The sequence below is a fragment of the Anser anser genome (assembly GCF_964211835.1).
Source record: "Anser anser genome assembly, chromosome: 1".
Taxonomy (NCBI): Eukaryota; Metazoa; Chordata; class Aves; order Anseriformes; family Anatidae; genus Anser; species Anser anser.
In genome coordinates this window covers 43,611,512-43,638,293 of record NC_139720.1, presented here as the reverse complement: position 1 = coordinate 43,638,293, position 26,782 = coordinate 43,611,512, and the positions used below count along the sequence as shown (strand labels likewise).

The following is a 26,782-nucleotide window of genomic DNA, read 5'->3' as shown; positions in this document are numbered from 1 at the left end:
CTGCTGAAAGGGTGACAATTTTTCATATGTTTCAAAGAAATTAGACCAACGCTGCATGAAGAGCCACTCTGGTCAAATTAGAGCATAACAGAGGGGGAGACAGATTAAAGCATACTTTTACTTTAAGTGTTCTGGATTAGCCTGCTTCTCCACTTGTTCAGGAAGTCAACACACAATTGGTCTAAATTCATAACAATTTCCCCATTACGCTTAAAAGACGAGCTAGGCAAGAAGTTTTTAGAACCAAAAAACAACCCTCATTTTCTTTTTCTTAGTATTCTTTTCAAATTTCAAGAAGGGAACTGGAAACTACCCTCAACATGTTCTACCCCATGTTTACTCCCTAATGCAAGCATCAGCCCAGGAAGCATAGCCTAAAAGTTCTGCCATAGCCACTATCTTAATCTTAAGATAGCTTTCCTTATTAAGAGGACTTCTAGACAAATACTTCTTTTAAGGCTTCTGGTTCCTGCAGTTGGAGGTCATGGAGAAAGTCCCAACATCACACACAACATATTTTTCTTTTAACACCACATACTGTTGAAGCAGCGCTTGGTGCTGAGAAGGGATTACTTCCAAGAGGGCAAGTCTTGTATGCTAATTTTGTAACAGGAAGCATGCTGGAGAGAGAACCAGCAGGCATGGAGAGTCCAGATATGTTGCTACACAGGAGATAGTGAGGTAAATTGTTCCTGTTTAGAGTGGGTGTAGCTTGTTCCATAGTGTATTCACGAGGCAAAGGACCGAAACAACAGAAAACCAAAAACCTTTGTACAACAGTTAAGGTGCAGTAAAGTAACAGTGGCTGGTTTCTCTGTTTCTTACGCTTTGGAAAAAGATGTTTTAATACCTTTTTAAATTAAAAAAGGTACTAGCAATTCCTTAACAGATAGGCCTCAAGGTTCAGACCAATGAGCCAGACCTCTTTTTCTAAATGATACCATCTCTGTTACTCCTCAGCCAGCATGAACATGCTGCTTCATCAGCAGTTCAAGAAAGAAGTCCCTCTTCTGGGGAAAAAGAAGGGGTGGTGTAGGAACACAGCCTAAAACCTACAGCAAATTATTTTGTCCATATCTATAAAGTGAGAGATCCCCTACTATTCTCTATCCTAGGTTTCTGGAATTTATCGAGAATTAGAACCTACAAAGAGGTTCGAGCAGTATTTTATCAACACTGCACTAACTCTGGTCTACATAACACATTCATTACGGTAGAGATATCTCTATTTCCACAAGAGATCAAATATTTCCCTGTCCTAAAGCCTCCTCCATCCCTCTTCAACAGGAATGGAGTTCTATACAACAGGTGCTTTCTAGTGCCTCTAAATGGGAGAGGAAACAATTTCATGATGCTGCCCAGCAACATCTATTTAAATCTTAAAATTATATTTTACAATTTGACTGGGGGGAGGGGCACACAGGTAGAAAAGAGCGAGAGGTGTTTGTTTTTCTTTAAAAAAAAAAAAGCAAGGACCAGAATCCCTTAGGCTCTTTCTCCATTTAAAAAGGGAGACTAGAACAGAAAGCAAAAGCCCTGTCCAGTCAGGAGGGATCCACATATATTCCTCCAGACAGGTGAATCTGTTCTCTTGTACAACATCAGAAAGTGCTCTATCAGTGTTAAAAAAAAAAGTTGTAACTATGGACACTAAGATTTTGGGCAACATGATCAGGAAAGGGCCTGAACAAGTTGTGCCAACAGATTTTTTTTTTTTTTTTGTATAGATGCAAAATGGCAAAGCCTCCACAAACTTTATTTGAGTCTCTACAGAAGGCAGAGAAGTCTAAGAGGCTAAAACAAGGAGCCCTAACAATGAAAAGGGGTGTGCTTACAAGGGTCCGTATCTGGTCTCGTATTTAGAAACAATGTTCTTGCATCGCCCCACTTCCTTGCGCAGCTCTGCAACCTCCGTCCTCAGGGCTGTATTTTCTTTCTCAAGAAAGGCTGCACGAATTGTTATCTGATTTTCCTTTAGTCGCCGAGCATCACGGGAACGCTTTGCTGCCACATTGTTCTTCTTTCGCCTTGTCCAGTATTTTTCATCCTGAAACAAAAAAAAAAAAAAGAAAAAAGATGCCAACCTGACATTTTATATCAGTTATAAAACCTGACATTACGTATCAGTTTATGTAACATTTCATCCCCACACTAGTCTTGTTTTAAGACAAACAAAATGCACTGTTAGAACTAGGGAGATTAAGACTCGGCTACCAAGCTGTCCAACTGAAATGCACCCTTTACTTAGTTTCAATTCAGAAATTAACTTCCACGGAAAGCATGTTCTGTTGTCTGGGCTGCTTAAAGCTGGATCATGCATAATGCTGGCCAGATACATACACTGGCCTTCAAAAGTGCAGCTGATGAGTTTGCGACTTGATAGTTCTTCTGATTCCTGTGTACAGCACTTTAAGTTGCTCCTGCCCAGTAATTATCTCATGGTATTAAACCAGCAAAACAGCAAGAACAGCAGCTGACTTGCCAGTTCTATTCTTGGCAATGCTTTTGCCCAATCACGTAGGTATAGCACATTACCTTTGTATGTCAAAGTGTTTGGTCAAAGAGTGAAAAACTTTGATCAAGGCCTAGAGAAGCCTGCAGTAATAAATCTGTTACCTTTTGCTCATCTGGGACAAAAACCTTCTTTGCTTTTTTGATCATCGGTTGTGGTTTCAGGTCCTCTTCAGTGAACTTGTGCTTGCGAGGATTGAAGAGCTCACCACCGGGCACGCTGGACAGCACTAAATCAGCAGGGTCAGGGTTAAAATTCACCTCAACTTCTACACAGTCAGGATCAATGGGGCTGGGTGTATTTCTCTCATTCTGCAGTGGGGATTCTGGCAAAAACAGGAGAAGTTACAACACGTTCAGCAGGATGAAGAGAATTAACTCAGAAACCAAGTTGGGCATCTATCTAGTAGTATTTAGTAGCATTTAGTAGTATTATTCGGTATTTCTCCAACAGGTGCTTGGTACTGTACAATTTCTCTTACAGAGAGAAGCTACACGGTCCATGTAAGAACAAGCTCCAGGAACATTTGCCAGACTAACAGACGTGAGCAGACAGATGCGGGACAAACTCTAAGACTCCCTCAGCATGCTTTGTGTACTTAAACACATATTAACATTGCTGTGGCAAGCTTTTAAGTAAGAAACTTGTATCAGCCTAAGTTTTGTGCCTTAGAAAACATCACAGAAACAAGCTCGCCCAAAACCTGCAGTCCCTTGGTCCTTCAAAGGACAGATAACTGCATTTCTAAAGGAAACACAAATGTAGGTTTGCTAAAAATGCCATAGTATGCTACTTCCTTGCTGCATGGAAACAGAAACATCCCCAACAGGTTGCCTGACACAGCATTCTTATGAACTTTATCATATTTATATATCACTTACAAACTTCATAAACATGAATTGCAATTGTCAGTGCAATTTGAAGTAGAGACCAATGAATAAGTCGTTTCATACGCCACCAGGAAAAAACCCACACCTTACGTCTTACTGAAAGAGTACCACAGTTTGCTCTTCTCACAGGTTCTGAGGAAGAGGACCTCAGCAAAATGCTTTCTGTAAACCCTGCTCATGAAATAGCACTGTGCACATTTAGAGGCTATGATGTTTAAACTCCAGACCTAGAGCAAACTGAGCTGCTAAATTCTTTAACAGAGAAGATCTCCATACTACTCATGAAAAGTAGAAGTTTCCTAGTACCATTTAAGTACATAGTTTTGTTTCTTTGTTTCCTCTATTCCCTCTTCAAAGCAACACAGAACATCAAACTGCATCATTAACAAACCTTTTCGGAAAGTCAGTTCTCCTGTTTCACAGGCTAGCAAAGAAAAACTGCTTTGTTATTTTTTCTAAGCATTGTTATTTGAAGTACATTGTTAGCACAAGTTTACCCAAGCAGACCAAGCCAAAGCAGTACAAATGACCCGTCACAAACTCTCAACTCTGTTACAACATAACCTGAGCAACTACAGTCACAACAGACCCAGCTTCTCACCAAATGAGCAACACCAAAAAAAGTAAATTCTTTATGTTGGCATTCCAGTTCTTCTGATTTCAAAAGGAGAATGAGACTGCACGCTCACAGACACTAACTCACTTTTCCAGGAGGGAGACTGAGGAAGAAGAGAGGCAGCACCTTCATGAACTGACACATGGACTGAGCTCTAAATCGAGCACGTTTTGAGCTACTTAACCTGCTACAGCTAACACCGATGGGCTAGCACATCTCCATTTTGATCTGAGGAGGCACCTTTTGATAGCAGAACAACAAAAATCCCTCAAAGCCCCACATTATTCAATCTACCTGTGCTGGAGGCTGCTTCAGATTGCTGGTAAACTGCAGTGGAAGAGGATGATGCAGGAGAACCAGTGGAAGCACTGGCAGACTCCTTTCCTTCCAGCTCAGCCACAGGCAAGAGTGGATTCTGGTTCAAATCCAGGTGAGTAGGGCTGGAAGGAATTCCATTCTCCAGGAGGAACTCATCCAGATCCATGTACTCCAGGTGGAAAGACTCTCCATCATAAGGAATAGTTTTGTCCCAAATGGGTGGCATAAGGGAAGCCGAAACTGCCATAGTGCTGGCAGCTGCTGCCTCATCTTCCTCAAGCTTTATCTTCTCCTTCTCTTTATCTGAAAGATACAAGTAGGTCACTGTACAAGCTGCAACACAGGACAGACCCAAGGTTTAAGAGTCTAACAAAAATCCCAGGAAAGGAAATTCAGTAAACTGTATTTCTGCCTCATGACACAATCTGAAAATGCAGATGTTGACAGGCAACATTCCTTTCTGCTCAGCATGCAGCGCCCTGGCTCCCTGCGACGGCTGGACCACAGATATTTGAGTAGCCTTGAAGATCAATTATCTTTGCTGTGATAACTTACCCAAGTGTGATATAACACTGCATCTAGCTTATTATTCACTAGTCACTGCAAAATAGCTTTTGTTTTTAAAAAACAGACTTGTCCTGGAAGACGGGGAAGTGAATGTCTGTAAGTAGGATTACAGTGGAAGCCATTAAGAGGACTCTGAGCAAGCAGAACAGTTTATTCTATACACAAGAGAAAGAAGATGCAGAAGAATAATTTAGATACAAAAAAGAATGAAATATGGATTTTCGGATTACATTTGAAAATTAGCTAGAATGCCTGCAGCACAGCAGAGACCTGGACCACTATTGTTCAGGATTTTAGATGCATTTCTTTCCAAAATGACTCAGCATGTCCACACAAAGTAATAGCTCCAGATGCTGTTCGCTATAGATAGCTCAGAGTACACACAATTTTTACTCTTTGGGGAGATGTCTAATAAGGCATACTCCCACACCCCACCCCCAAGCCACAAAAGACTGATGAAATTCTCCATTTACTATGCTACAGTGCATGAAACACAGAAAAATGGCTGTTTCTACGTTCCCCATAGCTACTGAATCCTAACAATCGTCTGGGACAGAATCCAAGCAGAAAACTCAAGTTATAGAATAATTACATAATTTAAGAGACAAAAATAAGCTGGCAAAAAAAAAATCCAAGTCGTTTTCCTGATCCGGTTCTCTGTGTAGCCATGCAGTTCTACCAGCACTGCAAGGAGGCACTGCAGAAGCAGTGCCAGGGCTGGGACTACTCAAGCCAGCGCTGCCACCAAAAGGAGTGGCCACCAGTTGCACCCATACCAGCTGGAATCGTGTCTTATCGGAGAAACGGACAGATGTCCAGTTTGAGGGATCAAGGGCTCCAGGGATGCACACTGGACCAGTTTGGATCTCCAGTATTCATGACAACACGCACAATCCTTTGGCAATAGGGCAGCGTATTGTAGCCAGTCCCGACCAAAGGAGTACTCTACTTTATCGGGGTGGGAGAGGGGTGAAACTCCGCTCTAAATCAGAAAATCCTATTTATATAAAACCTGTTCTGATGGAATTGGCATTCCTTCTGCTGTTGTCTTAGCTGGTATGGAACTGAAACTGAAAGAGCTTTTTATGGCTTAAAGAACAGCACTGCCATACAAAGTAAATTATCGCTTTAATCTACCATACTCTGAACATTTTATACAATAGAAGACACATAAATTAAACTAAACCATCTGAGAAAATACTTACCAGCCACAGGCTTGGGACTAACAGCAAGTAGCTAAAGAGCACATTAAATTCAGACCAGCAGCTTCTGGATCTGAGCTCCATTAACATCATCTCCTTGCAGCTGTGGGTCTTCCCTCTTGTAACTTCACACTGCTGCCTCCCAACTTTTATCTCCCAACACCTACCCCTGCCACAACCCCTTTTTGTTAACTCTCCTACCTTTTGCTTGTGCACAGCAAATGTGTAGGTTAACAGTCACGATCCAAATCAACTGTTTCTAAATAGCTTCTACTTGAAGCTAGTAAGGAAATGGTGTCTGCTCTGCTTCACACAAAGATGATGTCACTTACTAGTGAAGCACACCCCCCCAAATCAGAATAGCCATTTTACATCAAGCTTTTGAATCTGGGATTGTGCATTTCCATAAGGTTTGCATACTGCCCAGCCAAACAACTGAGATTTGCACTGGGGATTGTGGACGATATCCTAATAAGGGCATCACCAAAAGAAATGCAAGTGACAATAACTTCTTTGTAAATCACTTTATTTTTTTAATCAACGTGATAAACAGCTTGTGAATGTTGAGTCAAAATGTCAACTAAAAAAAAAAAATCGCAGCTTAGTCTTAAAAACAACAGTACTCCATTATAAACTATGCAAGTTTTAATACAAGCCAGCAGTGCTTTTGTTTTGCAACATCTAATGCAACGCCTCAAACAGAGAGCAGAAACTTTTGGTAATTAGTAGACACAACATAAAGCTATTGAGTATTTTTCAGAAGATAGATGCACATAGACTATACCGCTGGCACATGTGGCTCTTCTCAGATCTTTCAGCACGTTTTAGATGTGCACCATCATCCTGCTGTACTTCAGTACCCTGAAAAAAGCTGTGGTCCTTCCAACTTCCTCTTGCTATTGTCCCTGGCTCACACCAAATTAGATCCTTTCTTCACACGAGACCATCTGATTTTTTTTTCCCCTTTTGCTACACGTTGAGAACTGGACAAATACCAGGTCCCCAATGCCGTCTTTGTTTAGCTACGCTGACTCTCTCTCCCCCCTCACTTCTAACAGCAGTATCTGAAACAAAATTAAAATAGCAGCCGTTAGCAGGTGTATCAAGTGCCCATGTATTTCAAACACAACACACAAAAAGATAAAACTGTCATATCTTTTTTACAGTGACGTTTTCCCACTGGCTTTCTTTCAATTCATTTAATTTTTATTTCTGCTGCACAGCACCCTGCTGGGTACACAATATCTAATGAAACACTAATTAACTTCTTGCATCTTGAGGGGGAAGTCCCCGCCTGCCCCAGCACAGGGACCTGAAACATTAATTCTCTGAAGATATTTATAGGGTAAACAGGTATTACCTGACAGCAGAGCTGCAGTATCCTAAGAGGCTCCATTTGCAGTGATTCAAGGTCACCCTGGTAAATCTGGACTGTAGTTCTACAGCTGGTAGCTCATGTCCGATTTAGCCCCCTCATTCTGCTACCGTGACCTATTAACTAGCCCGTACATCTGCTGTTAAAAGAGAGGTCACTGGTTTATGCGAAGTAATTTCAGCAACGAAAACTGAAGTTCACGAACGGTTGGAAATGCTGGTATTTTGGCCAAAAGCAGCAACCTGGAAGGAGCTTTTTTCCACATCCTTGATTTTCCTCAAGGAAAGACACGGCGTTTTGGCCACTACTATCAAGTGCTACCCAGCCACAAAACAATACACGTGCTTTTTTGACAAACTTCCCCTTCCTTGAAAATATATTGTCAAATTACCCTGAAAACACTGTACAGACTAAGGCTGTTCCTTCCATAGACCTTCAGCCCCACTTGTGACAGTGCAACAAGCTAGGTTATAGGGTCACGTATTCCTGATGCCCATTATGTGATGGTTGTTGAGGCACTCCTGCCACAGCAGCAGGCAACTGGTGATTAAGGCATCCTTTGGACTGGAGAGCATGCAGCAGCTCGTTATTAACAGGAAAGACCTACGCTCCTGCTCCAGAGCATTAATTCTCTTCCCTTACCCCACAGATTTTTGTTTTTATTATTATTACTTTTATTTAACTCATGCACTGCACATGAGAACAATCTACAGCAAGTACCGTCAGATATACTCAGTACGCGGCAGAGTATTCAAGACGATGGCATTCATTTGGAACTGGATGCCCTCCTCTGTTGCTCAGAAGGATTAGAAAGCCTGCTTGCTTACTGGGTAGTCAAATTACCCAAGGCAGTTGGAAAACCCATAGGTAGCTTGTGCAGACTATAAATGGACACAACTGCAGCTAGTTGATACCGTTTCTCTCAAAATAATACCAAAAATTATATTTTGTCAACAGGCATCTCAGACAAGAGGCTCAGGGCCCTTTCTCAGAAAGCCTGCTGAAAACACACCACTTTTAAGCAAATCAGTAAGCCTTTAAAACGTATTGCAAAGGAGCAAAAAACACAAGGAGGATCCTCTAAAGTCAGTAATCCCAGTTCTACTTACAAGGCTTTTGTAAAATTAAGAACGTCTACCTGCTAACACAGGCATCTCCCCCCAAGTCTTGCAAATACGCAAGCCAGAAAAGCACCAAGAGATCAAAATAAACAGAAGGCAACGAGCCTCAAGCGTGAAATGTAATAGTACAAGCTGGACTTGAAGAAGTCCACAGAGAAGTTTTAAGAATGAGAACAGTCTGAACTTCATCACAGTGTGAATGGAAAGGGGTAATCAAAATTCAACAGACCCACTAGCAAACTTAAGAGGGTCACGCTGTGCACCTCCCCAAGCTGGAACGGGGTCATCTGGTAAAAGGAAAAGTATCAAATGTTTCGAACTTCAGAATAACGCAAGGCACGAAACTTGTGTTAAATTTTACAACTGCATACGCTAGATGACATGATGCTGGACAAGTCACCCTATCCCAGTCAGCTACGGCCACAGCTTCCAGACACTAACTTCAGTTGTTCCTGCTAGCGCTGTCACCTCCAAAAAGGACTGGGTGAAGAAAATAACCTAAGCACCCCTATAACATTGTAGATTCAAGATTCTGTGCACTGGAGCATCCTGTGCCATAGCAACAGGGCCAAGCCTTTACCAGAGGCTGACTATATATATATATATGTATACATATATAAGTATATATGTATGTATATCTTAGGCAGAAATGAGAAAAATATTTGATGTAATCACAAGATGAGCACATTTACACGGTGTTGGGTAATGTTAGACGTACAGAGTCGATGGATGTTAATTGGGATCCTCACTGGGAATGATCTTACCCACCTTGCTTGCACTAGGGTCTATGCTGGATACGATGTTCTGAGGTTCCCAAAAGCTAATGTCAACCTTAGAACTCCTAATTGTAAAGACTCGTTTTTATTAGATGCCAGTACGCTGGGCCTTACAGCGATGGAGATAATCCTGAACCCCCCTCGAGATCAAACCGAGGCTCAGAAAGGCACAAACGCTGCCAGGTGAAAAAAATAAAAGGCAACGAGAAATAAAGCAGCAGCAGCAGCTTGCCGGCAGCAGGGCACACCACGGCCCCCACTGCCGGCACTTCCACGGCTGCCGCCCCGGTACCGGCGGGGCCCGCCCCTGAGGCGCGGGGCGGGAAGGGAAGGGGGGGGGGGGGGGGGGGAGAACCGGGAGGGGGGGGAGGAGGAGGAGGAGGAGGAGGAGGAGGAGGAGGGGAGGAGGGTGCCGCGCGCTCCCGCCGCCCCCGCGCGCTCACCCAGGCGCGCGTCCCGCGGCGGGTTCTCCATCAGCTTCTTCAGCACCAGCGGAAAGGCCCCGGGCAGGCCCCGCTGCTCCTGCCGCCCGGCGGCCCCCGCGCTGCCGCCGGCTGCCGTGGGCTCCGCTCCCCCCGCCGCAGCCGCCGCCGCCTCCTGGTGCGCGGCGCGGCCGGGCATACTCCCCGCGGGGCGGCGGGCGCCTGCCGGGCTGCCAACGGTCGCCAACGGTCGCGGCGCGCGGCGGCTCCCCGGGCCCCGACGACAGCGCCGAACCGGAGCGAGACGGCGCGCGAGCCGCGCAGTGCGCATGCGCGGCGCCCGCCGGCTTCAATATTCATGAGCGCCGCCGCCTCGCCCCGCCCGCTGCCCGGCGGGGATTGGTCCCTCGGCGGCAAGCCCCGCCCACCCCGCCCCGCCGAGGCCGGCGCGGGCACGCGCCCCCCGCCCGTCGGGGCACGTGCGAGGGCAGGCTCCGCGCGGCTCATTTGCATGCGGGGCCCCGCCCCTCGCGCCGCCTCCGGGGCGCTGCGTCACCGCCAGCTGCTCCTGAGGGCGGGGGGGGGGGGACGAAGGGGGGTGCGCGCGTGGGCGGAGAGCTCCGGGGCCGCTCGCGCATGCGCAGAAGCGAGGGTGCCCCCCAGCTCCTTGAGGCGACCGTTAACGGCTGGGGGCTGAGGGGCCGCCGCCTCGCTCCCTCCCTCCCCTCAGCGCTCCCCGCCGCTCCGGGGGCTGTGTCACGGCAGCCGCCCCGGTGCTCCCGGCCGGGATTTAATCTCCCGCTGCCCTACATAGTGGGAGCGGTGAGGAGGGGCCAGGCAGGCTCCCAGCTCTCCTGATCTCCCGGTTCTCCTGAGCACCTCAGCGCTGCCCTTTCAGGTCCCCCAGCCTGTCCCAGCCGCGCTGGGGTTTAAGCTGAACGCACGCAGTAAATTTGGCCAAGTCCACCCCCAAGAGTGCAGGCAGACGCGGAGGAGCTCCTGCAGAACGAACAAGCTCACAGAAGTGACAGGCGCTACAGCCACGAGGCTTCTCCCGTCAGCAGCTGCTGCCTCTTGCCGCAGAAGGGCCGGCCGCGGCAAGCCTGCTGCATAGCGGTGCGTGCGGCGAGAGGAAAGGGCGCGCAGCCTCCCTCGGAAAGCCCAGCTGCACCCAGCGGAGCCACGTGTGCCAAGGCAGAGACGTGTCCCCCCCGGGTGCTGGCACAAAGGGGCCTGCTTCCTCCCGCGAGACGCTCAGACGTTGGCTCGGTTCAGCCGCCCCTCCGCAAACCTCCCTGGCAAAGGCTCCAGAAATAACTTCAGACGTTTTGGTTGGGTTGCAAAGTACAATTTGATCCGACCCTTGCTAAAAAACCCCACAGGTCGCTGACCCACAAAATCAGGTCTGAATTCCTCTTTGCATGCCCCGGAGAAAGGAATGGCTTGGAAGTCGCATGTGGTAGGTGCTTTCCCCTGTTACCGTTTTGCAGCGAGGACCAGGGGATGTTTCCATCCAACCTGGGCGGACAAGGAGCCCATGCTACCCTAAATGCCAGCTGCTTGTGTAGACAAGGCAGAATCTGCTGCCTCGTTGGCAGAGAACGGGTGATACAGTGCCTGGGCACGTGCTGCTTGGAAAGAGGCACCCTGCTAATGTAGGAGGCGGTCAGGAGGCTGGAACAGCACGGGTTAACGCATTGTCGCAAGGGGTTTCGGCCGATAAATCCAGCTGCAAGCAGCACACAGAACAGGTCATGCTCCACTGCCCGGTGTGCTCCGGGGCTGCCACGTGCCTTCAACAGGCTCCTTCTGCCTTGCCAAGCTCAGCTGGCAGAAGGAACGAGCGCATGGGTGGAGGAGAGATGCCACTTCATGCGGGGCAATGAAAGGCAGATGTCAGACCACACGTGGCAGAGGCAGCGCACACAGCTCGGCGGGGGGCTCGCAGCGAAGCTTTTACCCAGCGAACAGCTAAATGGTACGTGGTAACGAGGACGCGACCTAGCAAGACTGGGAGGGAGCAGCTTCTAGGAACAGGGTGAGGGGACTTGGCCACAGCAGCGCAGGCTGTGGGCTCCCCACTCAGCTGCAGCTCTCTCGGTTGCTTTGTTCCATTGTTGTTGACGCTGGAGGCCCCGGGGGATGGTTGTTGCTGTGTCTCAGTGCTTTACAGAGCTCCTTCAAGGAACAGGCTCTGTGTGCATCCCCCCTGCACGTCTAAATGGCAACAGCTTTGCTGGGTAACGTCTGTGTGAATGGAGGTTGTTACCACACTCAGCGGCCTTTCCTCCAGGGCTTTTCCCTTCAGATTGGCCGTGTTCTTTCTCCAGCCCATTTCCACCCCAGCTCAGTAGGTGCTGAACGCTGAGTTCACGCCACACCGCCCCTGCCTTGTGACTCTGCTTGGCGAGGGTTTGGCCTGCAGAGTGTTAGCTGCTCGGCCTGAAGGCAGGAGTTCCTGGGGAGCATTCCTGTGGGTTTCCTCTTACACCACCCTGCCCGGACATCAGCTCTGCCCTGCCAGCAAGGAGGGAGGCTGCTCTAAGAGCTTTTCCTCGCTGCCTCAGGCTGGGACTAGGGATTTGAGTCACTGCCAGCACAAAGTGGACGTTGCACCATCGGCTAATACCGTCTTGAGTTGGGATCTGCCTGGTCTTTTACACTTTTTATTGTGCTCTGCAGCTGAGAAGGAAGAGAGGAGGACAATGTGAGGAGAGGAATGCAGCAGCCGTGGCTGTTGCTGCTGTTTTTTTTTTTTTTTTTCGGGGACAGATGATGCAGAACAGCCCAGCTTTGATGCAGCAGGGAGGCAAGCAAGAAGCAGCCCAGCGCTAGGCACAGGGGGGGAGGGACATGTACAGCAAGCCCCGCTGGGAGGTTTGAACAGCAGAACGCATTTCTGACAGAGGCCTGGGACCCAGCAAGCCCAGAAGAGTGGTGTGCAGGTATGGAGACCCAGGAGGTGAGCGCTGAGCTCTGTGAGAGGAGGGCCATGATGGCAACACCGGCCTCGGCGGGGAGGCGGCATAATAAGGACAATTCCGAGGGTTACGGGAGGTGATGCTAAGAGGCAGGGTGGTCCTGGAACCGAGGAAGAAAGCTGCCACAAAACAGCAACCTCAGCTGCCAAACAAGCCACATTCAGTTAAAACTAAATCATTCCTTCTGCAAATCATTGATCCCCCCAGCCCCCACTCCAGCTCGCCAGACAGATCAATCTCGCCAGCGCTCCTCCCTTGGATTAATTCAATCCACTTGGCTGTGGAGACCAGAGGTCCCGGAGAGCCAGCCAAACTTCAGCTCAGCCACAGCAAGGCTCTGCGCCACGTGAGCCTCCCTTGGCCATCTCCACCTCCTCCCAGCCAGGTCCGCTTTCCACCTGGGCACCAGTCAGCCCTGAAATCACGCCCTGCTCCTGACACGCAGCGTCACACTGAGTGACCCGTAAGCACGGCGGGTAACGGGCAAAGTCTTGGCGAAGGAGGGAGCCAGCTCGCAGGTGGCAGCAGCGGAGCGATGTGACAAAATAAGCCTCAGGGAAGCGTGGGCATTCCCCCTTCCCCTTTCCCACAGGGAGCCGTGCGGGCACCACGGGGCTTGCTGTATTCCAGCGGGTGTTGGCAGCTCCTCTACTGCCACAGCAGCATCCTTCTCTCCTGTTGACACCCCGGGGGAAAAGCAGGGCTCCCCTCTGCACCGTGGGTCTGGCTCTCTGCTCCCACGCCTGGGTCACGCTGTGCCTCGAGACTGCCGAGCTGTCCACGTGTCCTGCTGGCAGTTCCCTACCCACCAGCCAGCTCAGCGCGTGTTCGTTTCTGTGAGTTCGACTTGCTCATGCCTAGGCATGAGCTTGTTGTGCCAAGGTGTTCCCACACACCTCCCCAGCGCTCGGCAGCGAATGTTCAAACACGACAGCCAAAAAGCAGCTTGCCGAGGGCATGTGGCGTCCTATCCAAAACCGGCGAGTTACGTGATGGGCGCTTGGAGCGTGCCCAGCAAGAGAGAGTCGGTCAGCCCAGACTAAAAAACCTCCTGGGTCATTTCCACTTGTTTTCTCAGAGGCTGCACAGAGAGCGGGACTGCCTAGGAGCACACAAGTGCCCCTGCGAAGGGAACACAACATTCACTTTGTTTTGTACCCCTGCTTCCCACGGAGAACCAGCGGCAGCATCAGGCACAAGGTTTGCACAGAATCAGCCCGCTCCACGCCAGCCGGGCTCCCAGGGCAGCCCACGTCTGGGGAGCAGCAGCGTCTGCGGGCTGAGCGGTTATTAGCCGTTGGGCAGCGTGGATGGAAATCCTGGAAGTTGCTCCTACGCGAGCACAGAGGTTTGTGCCCAAGCCTTCTCTGCACACAAAGCTCTGAGGGTTTCCAAGAAGTAGCTGAGCGGAGAGATTTAGAGGATCAGGAGCTCAGCACTCCTGCCTGATTTGTAACCAATCCATCGCTGCTGGTTTTCCTCCTAGCTGCACAACACGCTCCGTGCCAGCGCTCCCCGACTCACTTGGGCTCTCGGAGGAAGCACACCCTTGAAAAACTTGCAGCAAACAAGCTCTTCTGCCCCCTCCTCGCCCTGCAACTTGACGAGGGGAAGCAGAAAGCAAACCAGACACCCGAGCACGTGTTCCCTGCATCCTACCTGTCATTTTGTTGGTCCAGGGTAAGGAGTACTCCAGCAGGGACTTCAGGACTTCCAGAAAGTCCAGGGCAGCGGGGCCCCCAGCACTGTTGCAGCTTGACATGTCCTGTCCCGGGACTTTTTGCGCGGGTGAGGGAGGGCCGGGAGCGGGGCCGCCAACGCCGCAACCCGCTCGCCTGGGCGTTGCGAGAGGGGTTCGGAGGCGCCCGGAGCGGGCGCGCCAAACAACCCCTCCTGAGAAAACCCAAGGAGGAAGGGAAGCAGCCTGGCAGAGATGCAGTTTGCCCAGCTGTCTTCACCTCCCCCACTCCCGCTCTGAAGTGGCCAATTGTGGAAATAGCTTGCAGCCGAGCAGGGCTGGGCCGGGCTGCTGGCCAGCATGGTTTTACAGGGCCCCTCGCAGCCAATCCGACTGCGAAGAACTGGGCCAGTTATCTAACTTTGCAAAGGCAGCACCCTTTTCCTTCCCAAGGTGTTGTAACAAATACGCACGTTGTGGAAAGGGGGAAAAAAAATGCGCGCGCACAGTCAGGGGTACGCACGTCGGCTGCGAATGCAGCAGCGAACGGATCCTCTCCCCCAAAAGCGCTCTCGGGAGGCTCCGAGGAGCTCCGAGCTGCGCAGACTGCCTCCCAGAGACGTACACGCAGTGCCTGCATCTGCCTGCTAACTTTCCAGCTCTCTGGGAGGCAGACAGGGAGCGCGTTCGTATGATGTAGCACTTACTGTGTGCCCCTGCTAAGTCCCTGCTGATCAGTAGCTTAACGCATCTTTCTTAAGTCTGCAGCAGCCCTAAGATGAAGGATTTCTCCTCAGAAGTGACACAGAGTCTTTTTCAGAAATCCAGCAGCCTCCTCTCGGAGCGGTGATGTAACGCGAGCAAGTTCACGCACCCTGCAAACACCCCGGTAACAGCTGGTTAAGTAAGATCTTGAGCATGGAAAGCCCCTCCTATTAGCAGGGGGTTTTAGCGGGGAGGGGTGGACTGAAGACAGGACGAAGGTCTGATCTTCTTTATGGGGATCTGCCTTGGGAAAGAGCATTTTACACGTGCTGGGGTTTTCTCTTTTCCCGATAATTAGAACAGAAGTGCCTTCATTTCTCAGCTCGCTCCTGTCTATTTCAGGAGGCTCAGCCTCACAGTGGTCTGAGTCCCAGCGATCGGGCACAGTCCAGCAACACTCTGAAAAGCAAGCACAGCTAGGCATGGAAGTAGCCTGAGCGAAGTCGTTAGGGTTTTTCTCAGTGCTTAAAACGAAGCATTTCACTGGTCCAGCATTTGGAGTGCTAAAAAACGATGGGGTTTTCAGACTCTCAATAGCCCAATGTTTCTGTTTTGTCCCATAATGAAGTGCATTTGATTTAACTCGATAGAAACCAAGAAGAATCGCCTAGCCAGGCTGGGTGGCTGGGAATTTCAAATTAGCTGGGGAAGTTTCGTGATCCAGATCCCAATCTAACCAGGCTCAGAAACTACAAGGTAGATTCTTTGGTAGAATTCTTAATTACGGTACAATTACATTATAACCTCTTGGGATTTTCCCCGAGGTCTGCTCTTCCCACTTCCAAAAAAGAATGGAAGAAACCAGCCAGCAGCGATAACCACTGCTGATGAAGCCGGGGAGCATATTCCCCTTCCAGCCCACACCCATTACAGTGTCCTCTACCCACCCAAAGCCGGAGCCAGCAGACAGACCCTGCAGATGTTTTCGAAGGTCTGGTTTTTGAAGATTCTGGCTGCTGGGAGCAAGAGAAATGATCACATCTCTTCGTCCTGGAGCCCAGCCTGACTGTCACGAGGTCTGTGTCCTGTCCTGCAGTCTTCTGGCTCGTTCTGGCTGCTCCAGGCAAAGTGAGAGGGGTCACTCGATACCGCCAGGCATTGCTAACATTTGGGAGAGCTACTGTCATATATGCCTAGGCCTGCTCCTCATCCCAAGGTGGCAAGGTGAAGTAGCTGCCCAGTGCCAGGGGCAGCTGGACCTCCTCGTTTTGCTCCAGGCTCAGGCTTGTCTTTAAAGCTGGACAAACATCTGACCACGTGTCTGGAGGCACCCATAAACTTCACATCAGCTGCAACTGACTGACGTTTATTCCTTTGGCAAATGAGGTTTGTTGGGAGGAAATTGTCACTTAGGGTTTTGAATTATTAGCCTTCAGTGGATATTTACAAGTTATTGTGCACAGAGCTGAGAACTTACCTCTCATCTTGTGTTTGCCACGTCCACAAAGTCTCCTGCCAGCACTGTGTACCCTCCTTGATTCATAGTCCCCAGAAATTGAGCTCTCACCCAAGAGAACAACTGGGGTAGCATCACCAGTAGGATGCATCAACACTGCCCTGACCTCCAGCCCTGGGAAATAAGAAACTACGCTGTGGAGTAGAGGCAGAGGAGGGGAGCATCCGTCTGCCCTTGTGTCCCTACCACGGAGAGCCCTTGAGTTGCTTTAGTGAACGGAGTTGAAACGTTGGCTCTGTGTCACCATGGAAAGCTGCAGGCATGGCCATAGATTGCATCATTTGTGCCTGCTGCACCGTTATCAGATCAGTGAGTTATTTATTTTCATCGTCATGCCATGTCAGCAAAGGTCTCAGCAGCTCTGCTCCATCACTCAGAAGCCCGGTCAGCCCCTAACAGCACATTTTTCTCACAGACTTGACCAGCCCCGGTCAACTTGCTTTGGCCCTAAATGGGTGGCACACAGAAGGGTGCACTGAACATGACAGAGAGGGCCAAACTCCAGGAACACCTATTTAAATTGTACAGGCCAGGGGTACCTTTATTTTAAAACCCTAATTCTGCTCCTTTCTTTGGAAGGATCTTTCTACAGAGGGCTGTCACCTAGCCTGAAGTGCACCAGCGCCCGCGGATCAGCGGCTGGGAGGGTTATCAGGCCTGCCGCCCTGACACCTCGAGGCCCCGAGGAATGGTTCTGGACACTCGGGCTTCTCCAATACAGCCGGGTTCATCACAAGGAGCTGGTGAGTGGGGTTCTTTGCACAGATCTCCAAGTTGTCATCTTTCCCTCAGCGGTGCTTCTGGAGCTGCCTTTCTGCCTCCCCTCACGGTGGTCCTTCACAGCCACCCGCAGCCCCAAAACACGAGACGGTGGCACGCCTGGGTGCCTTCTTGGGCAGAAACTCGTGCAAATTGTCACTGTGGGTCTTTTACTAGGTGGTGGCACCTGGCTGCAAACTGATTTCTGGGGCTGATGTTTCCTGAGGAAGCTGAGCTGCGTGTTACAGGTGGCCGAAAGCACAGCTCGCGGGGAGCCCACCAGCAGCGGGGACGCTCAACCAAAGAAAGGCATTAGAGGTTATTATTACTAATTGCTACCTCAGCTTCCTCGGACGAGATGAAAGCTTGGCTCAATAATCCAATGGAACGTTTCCTCTTAGAAAATAAAAAAACATTTTTGCCTGATTTTCCAAGGACACAAAGCTTACACAACAGTATTATCTACCCATCCATCTATCCACCCCTCCCTTACCCAGAGCACACTACCCACTTTGACAAAGGGATAAATACGTTTAAATTCATTTTTCTACCTGACAGCTAAGCTAGGAAGAAGAGGGGGTCAAATTAATGGCTCCTCAGAGAGAAAAACCTGCTGGTTTTTGTTCGGTTTGATCTGGGGCACGTGCTGAGACCCCAAAGCACGTGCTGCCCCTGGCAGGCAATAGCGAGGGGAAAGGCAGAAGCCAGCAGTACTGAGGGGAGTTTGAAGTGGCAGACAAGGTAGGCTACTCCCCTGAGGTGTACCCAGAAATAAGGACAAAAATCTGTAGAAGCCTTTAGAAGCTTTACAAACCACGCTGCTCTCAAAACAGCTTTTTTTTTTCTTTTTTTTCAGTCACCTGAGACCATTCACTTCAGCAGCACAGCCATTGTTTGGAAATTTCCATACAACCTCACAGGGGGATGTCTTCTGCTGCAGGTCCTGCAGACTGAACCTGCCCATCACGGGCTGGGTGGTCCCAGTTCTTGCACCAAGCACAGCTTGGTAGGTGGGTTCCTCTTTCTTCTTTTGTCCAAGCAAACCCTTTGCCAGAGGTCAGTCACTGCCTCTTTCCAGACATCCGTAATTTTATTTTTTCTTTTACTAGCTCCTAGGACAAATAAACACCACGCTCCAGTGACAGCTTCCACTGTGGGAACTTAACTATTTATTTGCATAACGTGTAGGCCTTAATAGCATTTTTCTTTTCACCTTGGCAGAGGCTGGCAGGTTGAATTTCACCAGGACCTTTCCGAAAGAACGCCTGACCACATCCTGGCACCTCTTCGATGGGGTTGAGGTGCTGCTGGAGGTGATGGGCATCTGTGGAGCTGCGAGGACACCCAGAATGACAGCAGCAAGGAAGGCTGCGGCCGAACCAGGTGGGTCTGTGTCCACAACAGTTTACTTTGAAAGGAAAGGAGGTGGGAGAAGGAGTGAAGAAGCCAGCACAGGAGGATAGCTGAGGGTGGTAAAAGCAGCACTGGGGCTCTGCATTGGCCAAGGTGCTAAAGACAACCTGGTGCCTGAAACGTGGGCGTGACCCTTTTTCATGGCAGCAGTGTGGGGCACAGACACGCTGTTACGCTGAGCCCCCTTCCCACCTCCACGCGGGCTGCCTCCTCCGTGGGCAGGGCATCACATGCGAACACACGTATACGTATGTGTGCATGGTGCCTCTGTCCCTCCGTGGAGGAGGGCAGCGAGCCCCTCCATCCTCACTCCTCACTGCTGGCCCTGGCGTGGCCTTTGGCACCCGCATCTCCCCGTTGCAGGGATACGGCCCCTGCAGAGAGGCAGGTGGTGGCTTTGCTTTCTCTGTGGGCCAGGGCTGGCAGCAGGACAGGTGCCTCCCGCAGCCCCGTTGGCACTGCTGGGATCCCCCAAGTGACTGGCACGGCTCAGCAGAAGGACCCACCTGCACCTCCCGCCTGAGGCGAAAGGATTTCTAAAAACTAATTCCCCCCCAAACGAGTGCCAAAAGCTAATGAGCTTTTCCTTCCCACCCTGCTGCCAAGACATACCCCCCTCCTGGCGTGCTCACGTGGCAGCCAGGTTCGTGGGAGCTCTGCTGTTCTGCACGTGGCCTTCCCTGTGAGGTATCTTTTGCCAGAAAACGAGGTGTTAGGCAGGCAGATAACGTGAGAAAGATGGGATCACCAGAAGTTGTGCCACCCTGGGCAGGAAGGAAACCTAGAGCTCTTTGTGCATTTCCCTGCTCCGGAAATGCTCTGGGAGCCTGGGCAGAGCTGGCTTTGGGAGCTCTCTGTGCAAGCCTTTACTTTATCAGACCCTTGGCAGGAGGCAGAGCCCCCTGAGATGCCAAGAGCAGCGATAAACCAAGGTGTTTAAAGCAGGATGGGGAAACCCAAGGACAGCAACTGCTGGCCCTCTGCCAGGGAAAACGGCTGTGTGGAGCAGCAAGAAGATGCACGCTCCTGCAGCCATTTCCTTCTCAAAACGAAGAGGCTGCTGAAATGATCTCAGCCAGCCCTCAGCCAGCCCTTCCCAGGCTCACTCACCTGCCCCAGGAACGATTTGACCCCTGGCAGGAGCAGGGACCCCGCAGCACTGAGGCCGAAGAGGTCAGAGACCGATGGACTGATAGAAGAGTCAACAATCTGGGGAAAGGATGGGAGAGCTGAAAGAAAACAACCGATCTGCCGAGAAGCCTGGGCAGGCTGGCTGCAGCTGATCCCCAAAAGCCAAGATATGAATGTTGGGGTCTTAAACAGGAGACAATCCGGGCTGCTGAAAGTCTCTTTTGAAGAGACTGTTTCTGTATTGAAAATCCAGCTCAGCTCTCAAGGGCGATGTCCAGTGCAGTTATCCTCAAGCTGTTTGGCTGAGGAAAATCGAGGCCATCTCCCTCCTGTGGAACCAGGACTTTCCCTCTCTGCTGCTGAACTTTGCTGGGGTACAAACAGGGGAGCGTGCCTCGGTGTTCATTTAGAGAAACTATGCAGCTTTTTTCATCCTTCCTGAGCGTCTGCCTTGAGGGCCCCAGCACTACCGAAGGCCCACAACTAAAGCAGACAGAGGAAATCCACAGAGAAATGCATGAAAAAGCACCTCCAGCGCTGAGTATTTTTCCGGTTCCAAGCAAGCCAAATCCACTCTGGCATCTGGGTTTAGAGATTTCCATCTCAGCCCTGGGTAAATGTCATTTTTGGGAGGATTAAGCCAGATGGTAACAAATAACCCGCTTTCCTGGGACTCTCAGCTATGTCTGTACTTCCCAAGGCTCTCAGGGGAAAAGAAAGAAAAAAAAAAGGTTTTCTGGGACGCTGCCATCCATAAGCTGAACTGCAGAGAGGAGCATCCACGAAAGGGGCAGTCTCGGGAGCTGCCGCAGTGGAGAACGAGTCAATCAGAGCTGTCTGTTCCCTGCTCTCATCCTTGCTGCACCTGGATCTGCTTTCAGGAAACACTACCCCTGCCCTGGGGGCACCAGGACCTGCTGCTCCTGCCTCAAGCGGGCTGCAGAGAAGCAGGAAGCAAGAATCCAGCTGGTGAGGGGGAGAGGTTATTGGCAACGGATGGGCCCTGGCCCTTCCCCTGCCATCCTGGGGAGAAAGGGGTGAGGCTGGACGAGACAGGCCGGAGCTCCTGAGCAGCATCCGCAGCTTTTCAGGAAGCCCCAAGAAGACCTACGCCCAGAACCACCCCGCAGCTGCCCTGCTGTGTGTTCAGCACCTTCCTCTGCCCTGCACCAAATGGCTGGCTGCTCCAGCCTGCGCTCCTGCAGCCTTTCCTCCTCCACTTCCCCACATACCAATCGCTCCCATCCAGCCCTGTCCCTCTTTTTACTATTTAGCGCATCGCTTTCTGCCCGATGTTTCTCTCACCGAGTGCCTACACGCGTTTCCTACTGCGTGCCCTCCACCCCCGTGGGTGACCCGCACACCTCCTGCGGGGCACGAACTGTTTGCTACTCTCCTCGCACACAGCATGATGCAACACGGCCCCGCTCTGAGCGCAACGGCTGCAGCAAACAATTAACAGCGATGACCACGTTTGCCTCACCTGCTGTCACTGCCCAGAAATGTTTCTCTGTGGTGTGGGAAGGCAGAGTCAGTCACAAAACTGCTCAGGAATCCCAGCTGCAGCTTACAGGCTTGGCAAGGCAAACTGCCTCCACTGGGCTGCTGCAGGGTGGCATTAAAGGCCTTCAGTATGCAGCCTTCCTCCCGCCTTGCAGCCTTCCTCCCATCTCTCAGGGGTCTCTTCCTCTGCTCCTTTCATTCTTCCCCAGGACCCGAATCCTTCCTTGTGCTCTGCCCCTTGCCTTAACGTCTGCTGAGGTTCCCAGGAGGGTGTGAATACCGAGCTCACCACTCCTCTCCCTCTCTCTTCAAAATACGAGTTTCTTTTCTTCAGTGGAGAAACACTGGTGAGGGCTTTATAGCTGAGGTTCAAGCGTGCCAGGAAAACACTGCAGTGTTAGTATTGGTGTTTTCCTCCTCATGCTTTGTCTGCCCTGCAATTTGACAGTTTTGGTCTCCATTGGACCGGGAAAGCTACACTTGCTCTTGCCAACAGGGTCTCAGTAATTTGTGGAGGGTAAAACTAACGCCTTTTGTGTTGCACGTACTCAGTTTAGCACCTTAAAAGCGCACCCATCTCATTCCCTCTGCACTACAAGCTCGTATTCAGGCCTCTCGTCCTTTGACCAGAAGGACATGAGTTGTGTTTGCATCCAGGCGCATCGGGGAGATGCCTATCGAGTCTCCCCTCCTCAGGTCTCACCGCGTATGACCTGGTCTCCCTGCAGATTGTACAACAGTAGCGGGGTATCTCCATGGGACCCCCTTGTCTTTGCCACATCTTCAGCTTTGGCTTGATCAAGAACCTCAGATTTAATCCGCATTGTGACGGCTTGGCAAAGGAAGAAAAGCAAAAAGGTTTTTATTAGGAAATGTTTTCACACTGACATCGTCCCCCAGGTGTGATCTTCACCACACGGCACCATGCCAGGGGGAATCTGCGCAGATGCTTCTCATGGCTCGAGCTGCACGCGACTCCGGGGGTAGGAGTAAGGGCATTTTCCCTGGCAGGGTGCTCACTGGCAGGCAAAAGAACTGGCTGACCCAGTTGAACAGAGCAGTCTACACAGCAGAACAACTTCCAGCTTGAGGTGATTATGAGACCTGGTTACTGGAGGTTTCAAAACACAGGTTATCCCAAACATCTAAAACTACGTGTTAATGCAGAACATGTACATTCTTGGTGCTTACGGGAAAGGAAAAAAACACAACAACAACAACAAAACATTTTAAACACATCTAAAGTTCACAAGAACTGAGTGTCTGATGAAAAACTGCAGAATCTGTTAATACATATATATGCAATTTTCCACTCAGCAAGAAGAGCAGTAGATTATACTGAAGGATGGCAGAAAGCACAAACAATCCAGTGCCAGAAGTCCTCCCTTTGCTTCCCTCCATACGGTAAGGAAAAAAGGCTTCGTGGGCTATTTGAAAAACGCACACACACACTGTATCAGGAGAGGGTTTAAAGTGCACACTTTTATTTTCTATTACAAAGGCTAAAAGAAGCAAGTTTGTTTTTTTTATTTAAGAACAAAACCAAAAATGTTGTTAAAACATCTACATTATTATCCTGATACTATACCTTATGAAAGATACTAAGTTCTTTTTTAATAGTAAAGCGTGGTATTCTTAAATTATATTAATACAAAGACATATTAAAGGACTCGAAATCATTACTACCCAGCTCAGAACTGCAGCATCCCCTTGCTATCTTTTCCTTTCACTTGCTAAAACCCATCCGTTTTTGACATACAGTTTCATACAAACTAAGTAGGGTATTTTTTTTATTTTATTTTTCTTCCCCCTGCAAAGGTCAGGTTCACTCCAACACCAGCGTGACTTAAATCCCTGCCCTTACCAAAGGATTTGGGAAAAGATTTTCACCAAGTCCTTCAGCATTTAACAAGCTGATCTAAATGAAAGCCTCTGCTCTGTGCGTATATGTGGTTATTTTACAGGATATGAGATTTTCTTCTAATGTTATAAAGTGAAAGCATCACTTCTGTTAATAACCCTCGGACTTGGTTCCGTGCTGCAAAATTTTCTTCTTCCCTCACGTGGATTATTGAACAAAAGAGGGAGTTATCAAAGGGTCTCGTGAATGCACCACTAAAGCAGCCCTACAACTTACTTGTGGTTTAACTGCTGCAGAGCCGTGAGCGCTGAGCATTTCTGCTGAGAGTACATAACATGCTGAAGAAAACCCTCTTGATGTGATAAAGTGAGCCTGGGAAGCCAAGTGTGAAGCTTCCTGCCTTTTACAATGTCCCCTTAAATAATATAAGCAAAGCCTTATTATTAAAACTTTACTCACTAGTTAGCAGTATAATACTCTTTCACTGAGATGGGACTGCAAGGACATCATAGGGGGTTTTAAAAGCGTCACCAGGGAAACCTGTCCCATCTCAGAATTTATACCTATCTATATAAAACCCTCCCCTCTGCTATTTCCCTTTCCCAAACCCAAATAAAAGTCTTCATATTTAAAACTGGAGATGCTGCGTTTCCTGGCCCGAGTCCTTTTCCTTTACCCTCATTAAAAAGATTCTTTCGATACCACACACATATAATATTATATAGAGCGATATATTTAATACCTGTGTATATATGCTTCATGGGAGGGGTCACATATATACACACTAAAACAAGTCTGGTGACAAAGTACTGCAACACCACAGACCAGGTTATCATATCAGGGAAAACAAAAAGAGATACTCAACGCAACACCCGTGACCGTGGGCCTCCCTCCCCTCACGCATGCTTGCCCTCTCCCCGCCTCGGCCCCGCCGAGTAGCTCAGCTCTCCTTGCGGAGGCAGGGAGAGGGGACAGCGACCCACTCTGTAACCTAAAACAAGTTATTGTATGAGAAATCATGGCGCAGCGAACACTTGAGTCACACTAGAGATGCAGGTTTGCTTTAAAAACAAAAACACTTGCCAACATTCCCCAATCCAGATTTGCTCCTTGGCGTCTCAGCCCAGTAACAGCAGAACGGGATAACCCAGGAGCCTGTGCCTACCTCCTCCCTGGTCTCTCTCTGTTTATCAAGTTGCCCAGTTTGACACAAGGAGCACCAGCAGAAAGTACGATCCAGACAGCTACAGCAAAGAGCAGAGGAGAAAACACAGCACCTGACCACTCAAAAACGGCCGTGTGTGACATTGCATAGGCCACTCTTCTTCTCCATAGCACAGATCCTTCTGCCTCTCCTTCTCCCCTCACAGGGGCAGAGCTGGAAATTACCACTTCCCTCTTCTCCCAGATCTACCATAAGCCACCCGTCTGTCATCAGGTGCTACAATCCTGGCCCCTTCCAGGCCACATCTCAAGGTGCTGTACAGCCAAGAAGGGAAGCTCATATGAAACCGCTGACCGCCATCCCCATTTTACAGGCAAGGAAAGAAGCTCAGAGGCACGTTTGGCTTATTTGGGGCACATCATACCACTGGGAAGACCCAAGACCAGCATGCAGCAGACTGCTCCTGGGCCGTAACTGCCTCAGTGTTGCTGACGCAGCTACCTGGTGGCTGGTTTGGAAAGGTGCCAGCTGTCCCTACAGCGTCTCCTGCATATTTCCATCTCTCCTGAAGCTGGGAGCCCCAAGGATATGGGAACAGGCAGGGAAAAAAGGGAGCCAACAGTGCCAAAGCACCCCGTGGTACGTGGCTAGATTGTATTTACCGGGAATACAGTGCTGCCTGCCAGCCCTGAGGGCCCTGAGCCTGCTGTCCTGGGAGATTCTGAACAAAAAAAGACCTCGCCCTTAAAGGCAGGAAGGAGATGCATTTGTGTTTGAGAGGATGGCGCCATCCATGCATATAAAACTGCAGAGTGCAGTTGGACTGCAAGAGGAGCGGGAAGCTCAAGGCAGGATGTGTTTACTGCTTGCAGGATGAGACCTGTGCTCATAAGCATGCTGCCAGCTGGATTCCCATCAGCAACGCGCCACCAGAACCAGGCCCGCCGCACTGGACTCATGCTGCACAATGATGTCCTCTGAATTCAGTCCCCACCCGATTCCTCTGGTGGTGCAGGAATAAACAGCTCTAAATAACGACTGACACATACCAGTTAAAGAGCAAGAAGGGAACCCCATTACCTCTCTGTCTTCAGGACACAAGTGGACAGAGAAATACAGGCTCCTTTCGGTTACAGCCTTCTTCCCGGCTGATCCTGCTGCGTGGAGTGCAGTGATGGATGGTGTGCCACAGTCTGCACTACACCTTCTAGATGGCTTCAGTCCTACCTGTACCAGTCGCGCCAGCCAAAAAAGCAAACCAAAACTACCCACCCCGAAAACCCGTTGCACACTTGAGAAAGACGTCTAATGGGGCGTCACCAATTTGCTTCCTGGGTGCTGTCAGTCAAAACAGTCTAAAGTCGTACAATTCCGTTCCCAATACTGCAAGCAGTTTTGTTACATTGCTGCTTTTAGCTACACTGTTAATACCAGATGGCTGTTATCCTCTTCAACTCCAGTTGATGCCTCAGGGGCATACACTCATCAGGGGTTTAAGCCCGGATGTTTAAGTCAGATCTAGTGGCTTTCCTTCTTTGCATCTCAATTCCCAATTCTCCTGGTACTGAACTCCCAGAAAAGCAGGCCAATTGCAGCAGTATGAACAGGGCTTGCTCTTGCAGCACTGAGAGAAGGAGCACATGAACTTCATGGTCCCCTTTTCACCAGACGTCTAGCTCTTTTTCTCAGCTTCGTCTTCCTGATCTCTGCAACCACACTCCCAACTGAAGGGCAGGGGAATGACAAGGGGAAATTCTCCGATTTGCCTCCTGGTACACACTAGATTCATTCATTTAAACAATGAACAGCAAAAACAGGAAGATGGAGAGGAAGGAGAATTTGGGGGAAAGGACAGAGAGAAGACAGATCACAAACTCAGTGAGCATGGCGTTCGCTGGCCAAGGAGAATCAAATTCACGTTTTCATTCACCACTAATAAATCATCGTCTCAAAATCTTAAAACGAAAGAAAAGAAAAAGTTCTCTTTGCGAGACACGGATCTCGCTCGCCCTGCTACTGCCGCTCTCGGAAAACCCACCCCGCGTTTCTCCAGCCGACAGGCTCCCCCCGGCCCCTTACTATACGCCATCCCGCAATAGGAAGTTGTATTTCCCGAAGTCGTCGTCCCGGGGGCAGAGCAGCATGTCCTTGCGGGCTTTGGCCAGTTTCTGTTTCAGCACCTCCCTCCGGTCTAGCCACTCCGTCAGCTCGTCCTGGCCGTGGGCGTAGCGACACTCTTCTCCTTCGGGGCAGGCCTTGTTCTTCTGGAAC

The 26,782-nt window shown here is 49.9% G+C and overlaps 3 protein-coding genes and 1 long non-coding RNA gene across 21 annotated transcripts in view; 1 reads left to right on the top strand and 3 right to left on the bottom strand.

The window, feature by feature from the left end:
- TEF (TEF transcription factor, PAR bZIP family member) overlaps positions 1-14,751 on the bottom strand; it is a 21,971-nt gene extending 7,220 nt beyond the window's left edge. The window contains exons 1-4 of one of the 2 annotated variants that reach the window (XM_083799392.1): positions 14,440-14,751; positions 4,313-4,639; positions 2,617-2,837; positions 1,836-2,047 (exon numbers count right to left, since the gene is read on the bottom strand). In XM_083799392.1, coding sequence (XP_083655518.1) covers positions 1,836-2,047; positions 2,617-2,837; positions 4,313-4,639; positions 14,440-14,542 — 863 coding nt within the window. In that variant the 5' untranslated portion in view covers positions 14,543-14,751. Of the gene's footprint in view, positions 1-1,835; positions 2,048-2,616; positions 2,838-4,312; positions 4,640-9,820; positions 10,119-14,439 lie in introns of those variants that run through there. The other variant, XM_083799391.1, reaches the window with a different exon arrangement.
- On the bottom strand, positions 6,611-9,708 carry LOC310881826. Its single transcript, XR_014572630.1, has 2 exons — positions 7,466-9,708; positions 6,611-7,169 (listed from the first exon to the last, which is right to left on the bottom strand). It is a non-coding gene; the product is annotated as an uncharacterized lncRNA (long non-coding RNA).
- Positions 10,155-24,116, top strand: LOC310881794 (uncharacterized protein). Of its 6 annotated transcripts, XR_014572594.1 has the most exons (8): positions 10,156-11,777; positions 15,279-15,347; positions 15,988-16,549; positions 17,259-17,422; positions 17,616-17,756; positions 18,295-18,448; positions 18,660-18,821; positions 22,803-24,116. XR_014572594.1 is itself a non-coding variant. In XM_083799548.1 (5 exons), the coding sequence occupies exons 1-5, from the start codon at positions 11,672-11,674 to the stop codon at positions 19,979-19,981; spliced, it is 597 nt and encodes a 198-aa protein (XP_083655674.1). In that variant the 5' UTR covers positions 10,159-11,671; the 3' UTR covers positions 19,982-24,116. The 6 variants fall into 6 exon arrangements, 1 of the variants encoding a protein (XP_083655674.1); XR_014572593.1 differs by having other exon boundaries at positions 10,155-11,777; positions 15,279-16,549; XR_014572595.1 differs by lacking the exon at positions 10,156-11,777 and having other exon boundaries at positions 15,238-15,347.
- ZC3H7B (zinc finger CCCH-type containing 7B) overlaps positions 22,948-26,782 on the bottom strand; it is a 45,034-nt gene continuing 41,199 nt past the window's right edge. For all 12 annotated transcript variants that reach the window (XM_083799274.1, XM_083799273.1, XM_083799275.1 and 9 more), the window contains exon 23: positions 22,948-26,782. In XM_083799274.1, coding sequence (XP_083655400.1) covers positions 26,590-26,782 — 193 coding nt within the window. In that variant the 3' untranslated portion in view covers positions 22,948-26,589.

Bases quoted from the DNA above. Each gene is read 5' to 3' on its own strand.
- LOC310881794 (XM_083799548.1), top strand. From the start codon at position 11,672: ATGCGGGGCAATGAAAGGCAGATGTCAGACCACACGTGGCAGAGGCAG. The intron at 11,778-17,258 runs GTACGTGGTAAC...TTTCTTTGGAAG, and splicing joins ACCCAGCGAACAGCTAAATG to GATCTTTCTACAGAGGGCTG. The intron at 18,449-18,659 runs GTGGGTTCCTCT...TCACCTTGGCAG, and splicing joins CACCAAGCACAGCTTGGTAG to AGGCTGGCAGGTTGAATTTC.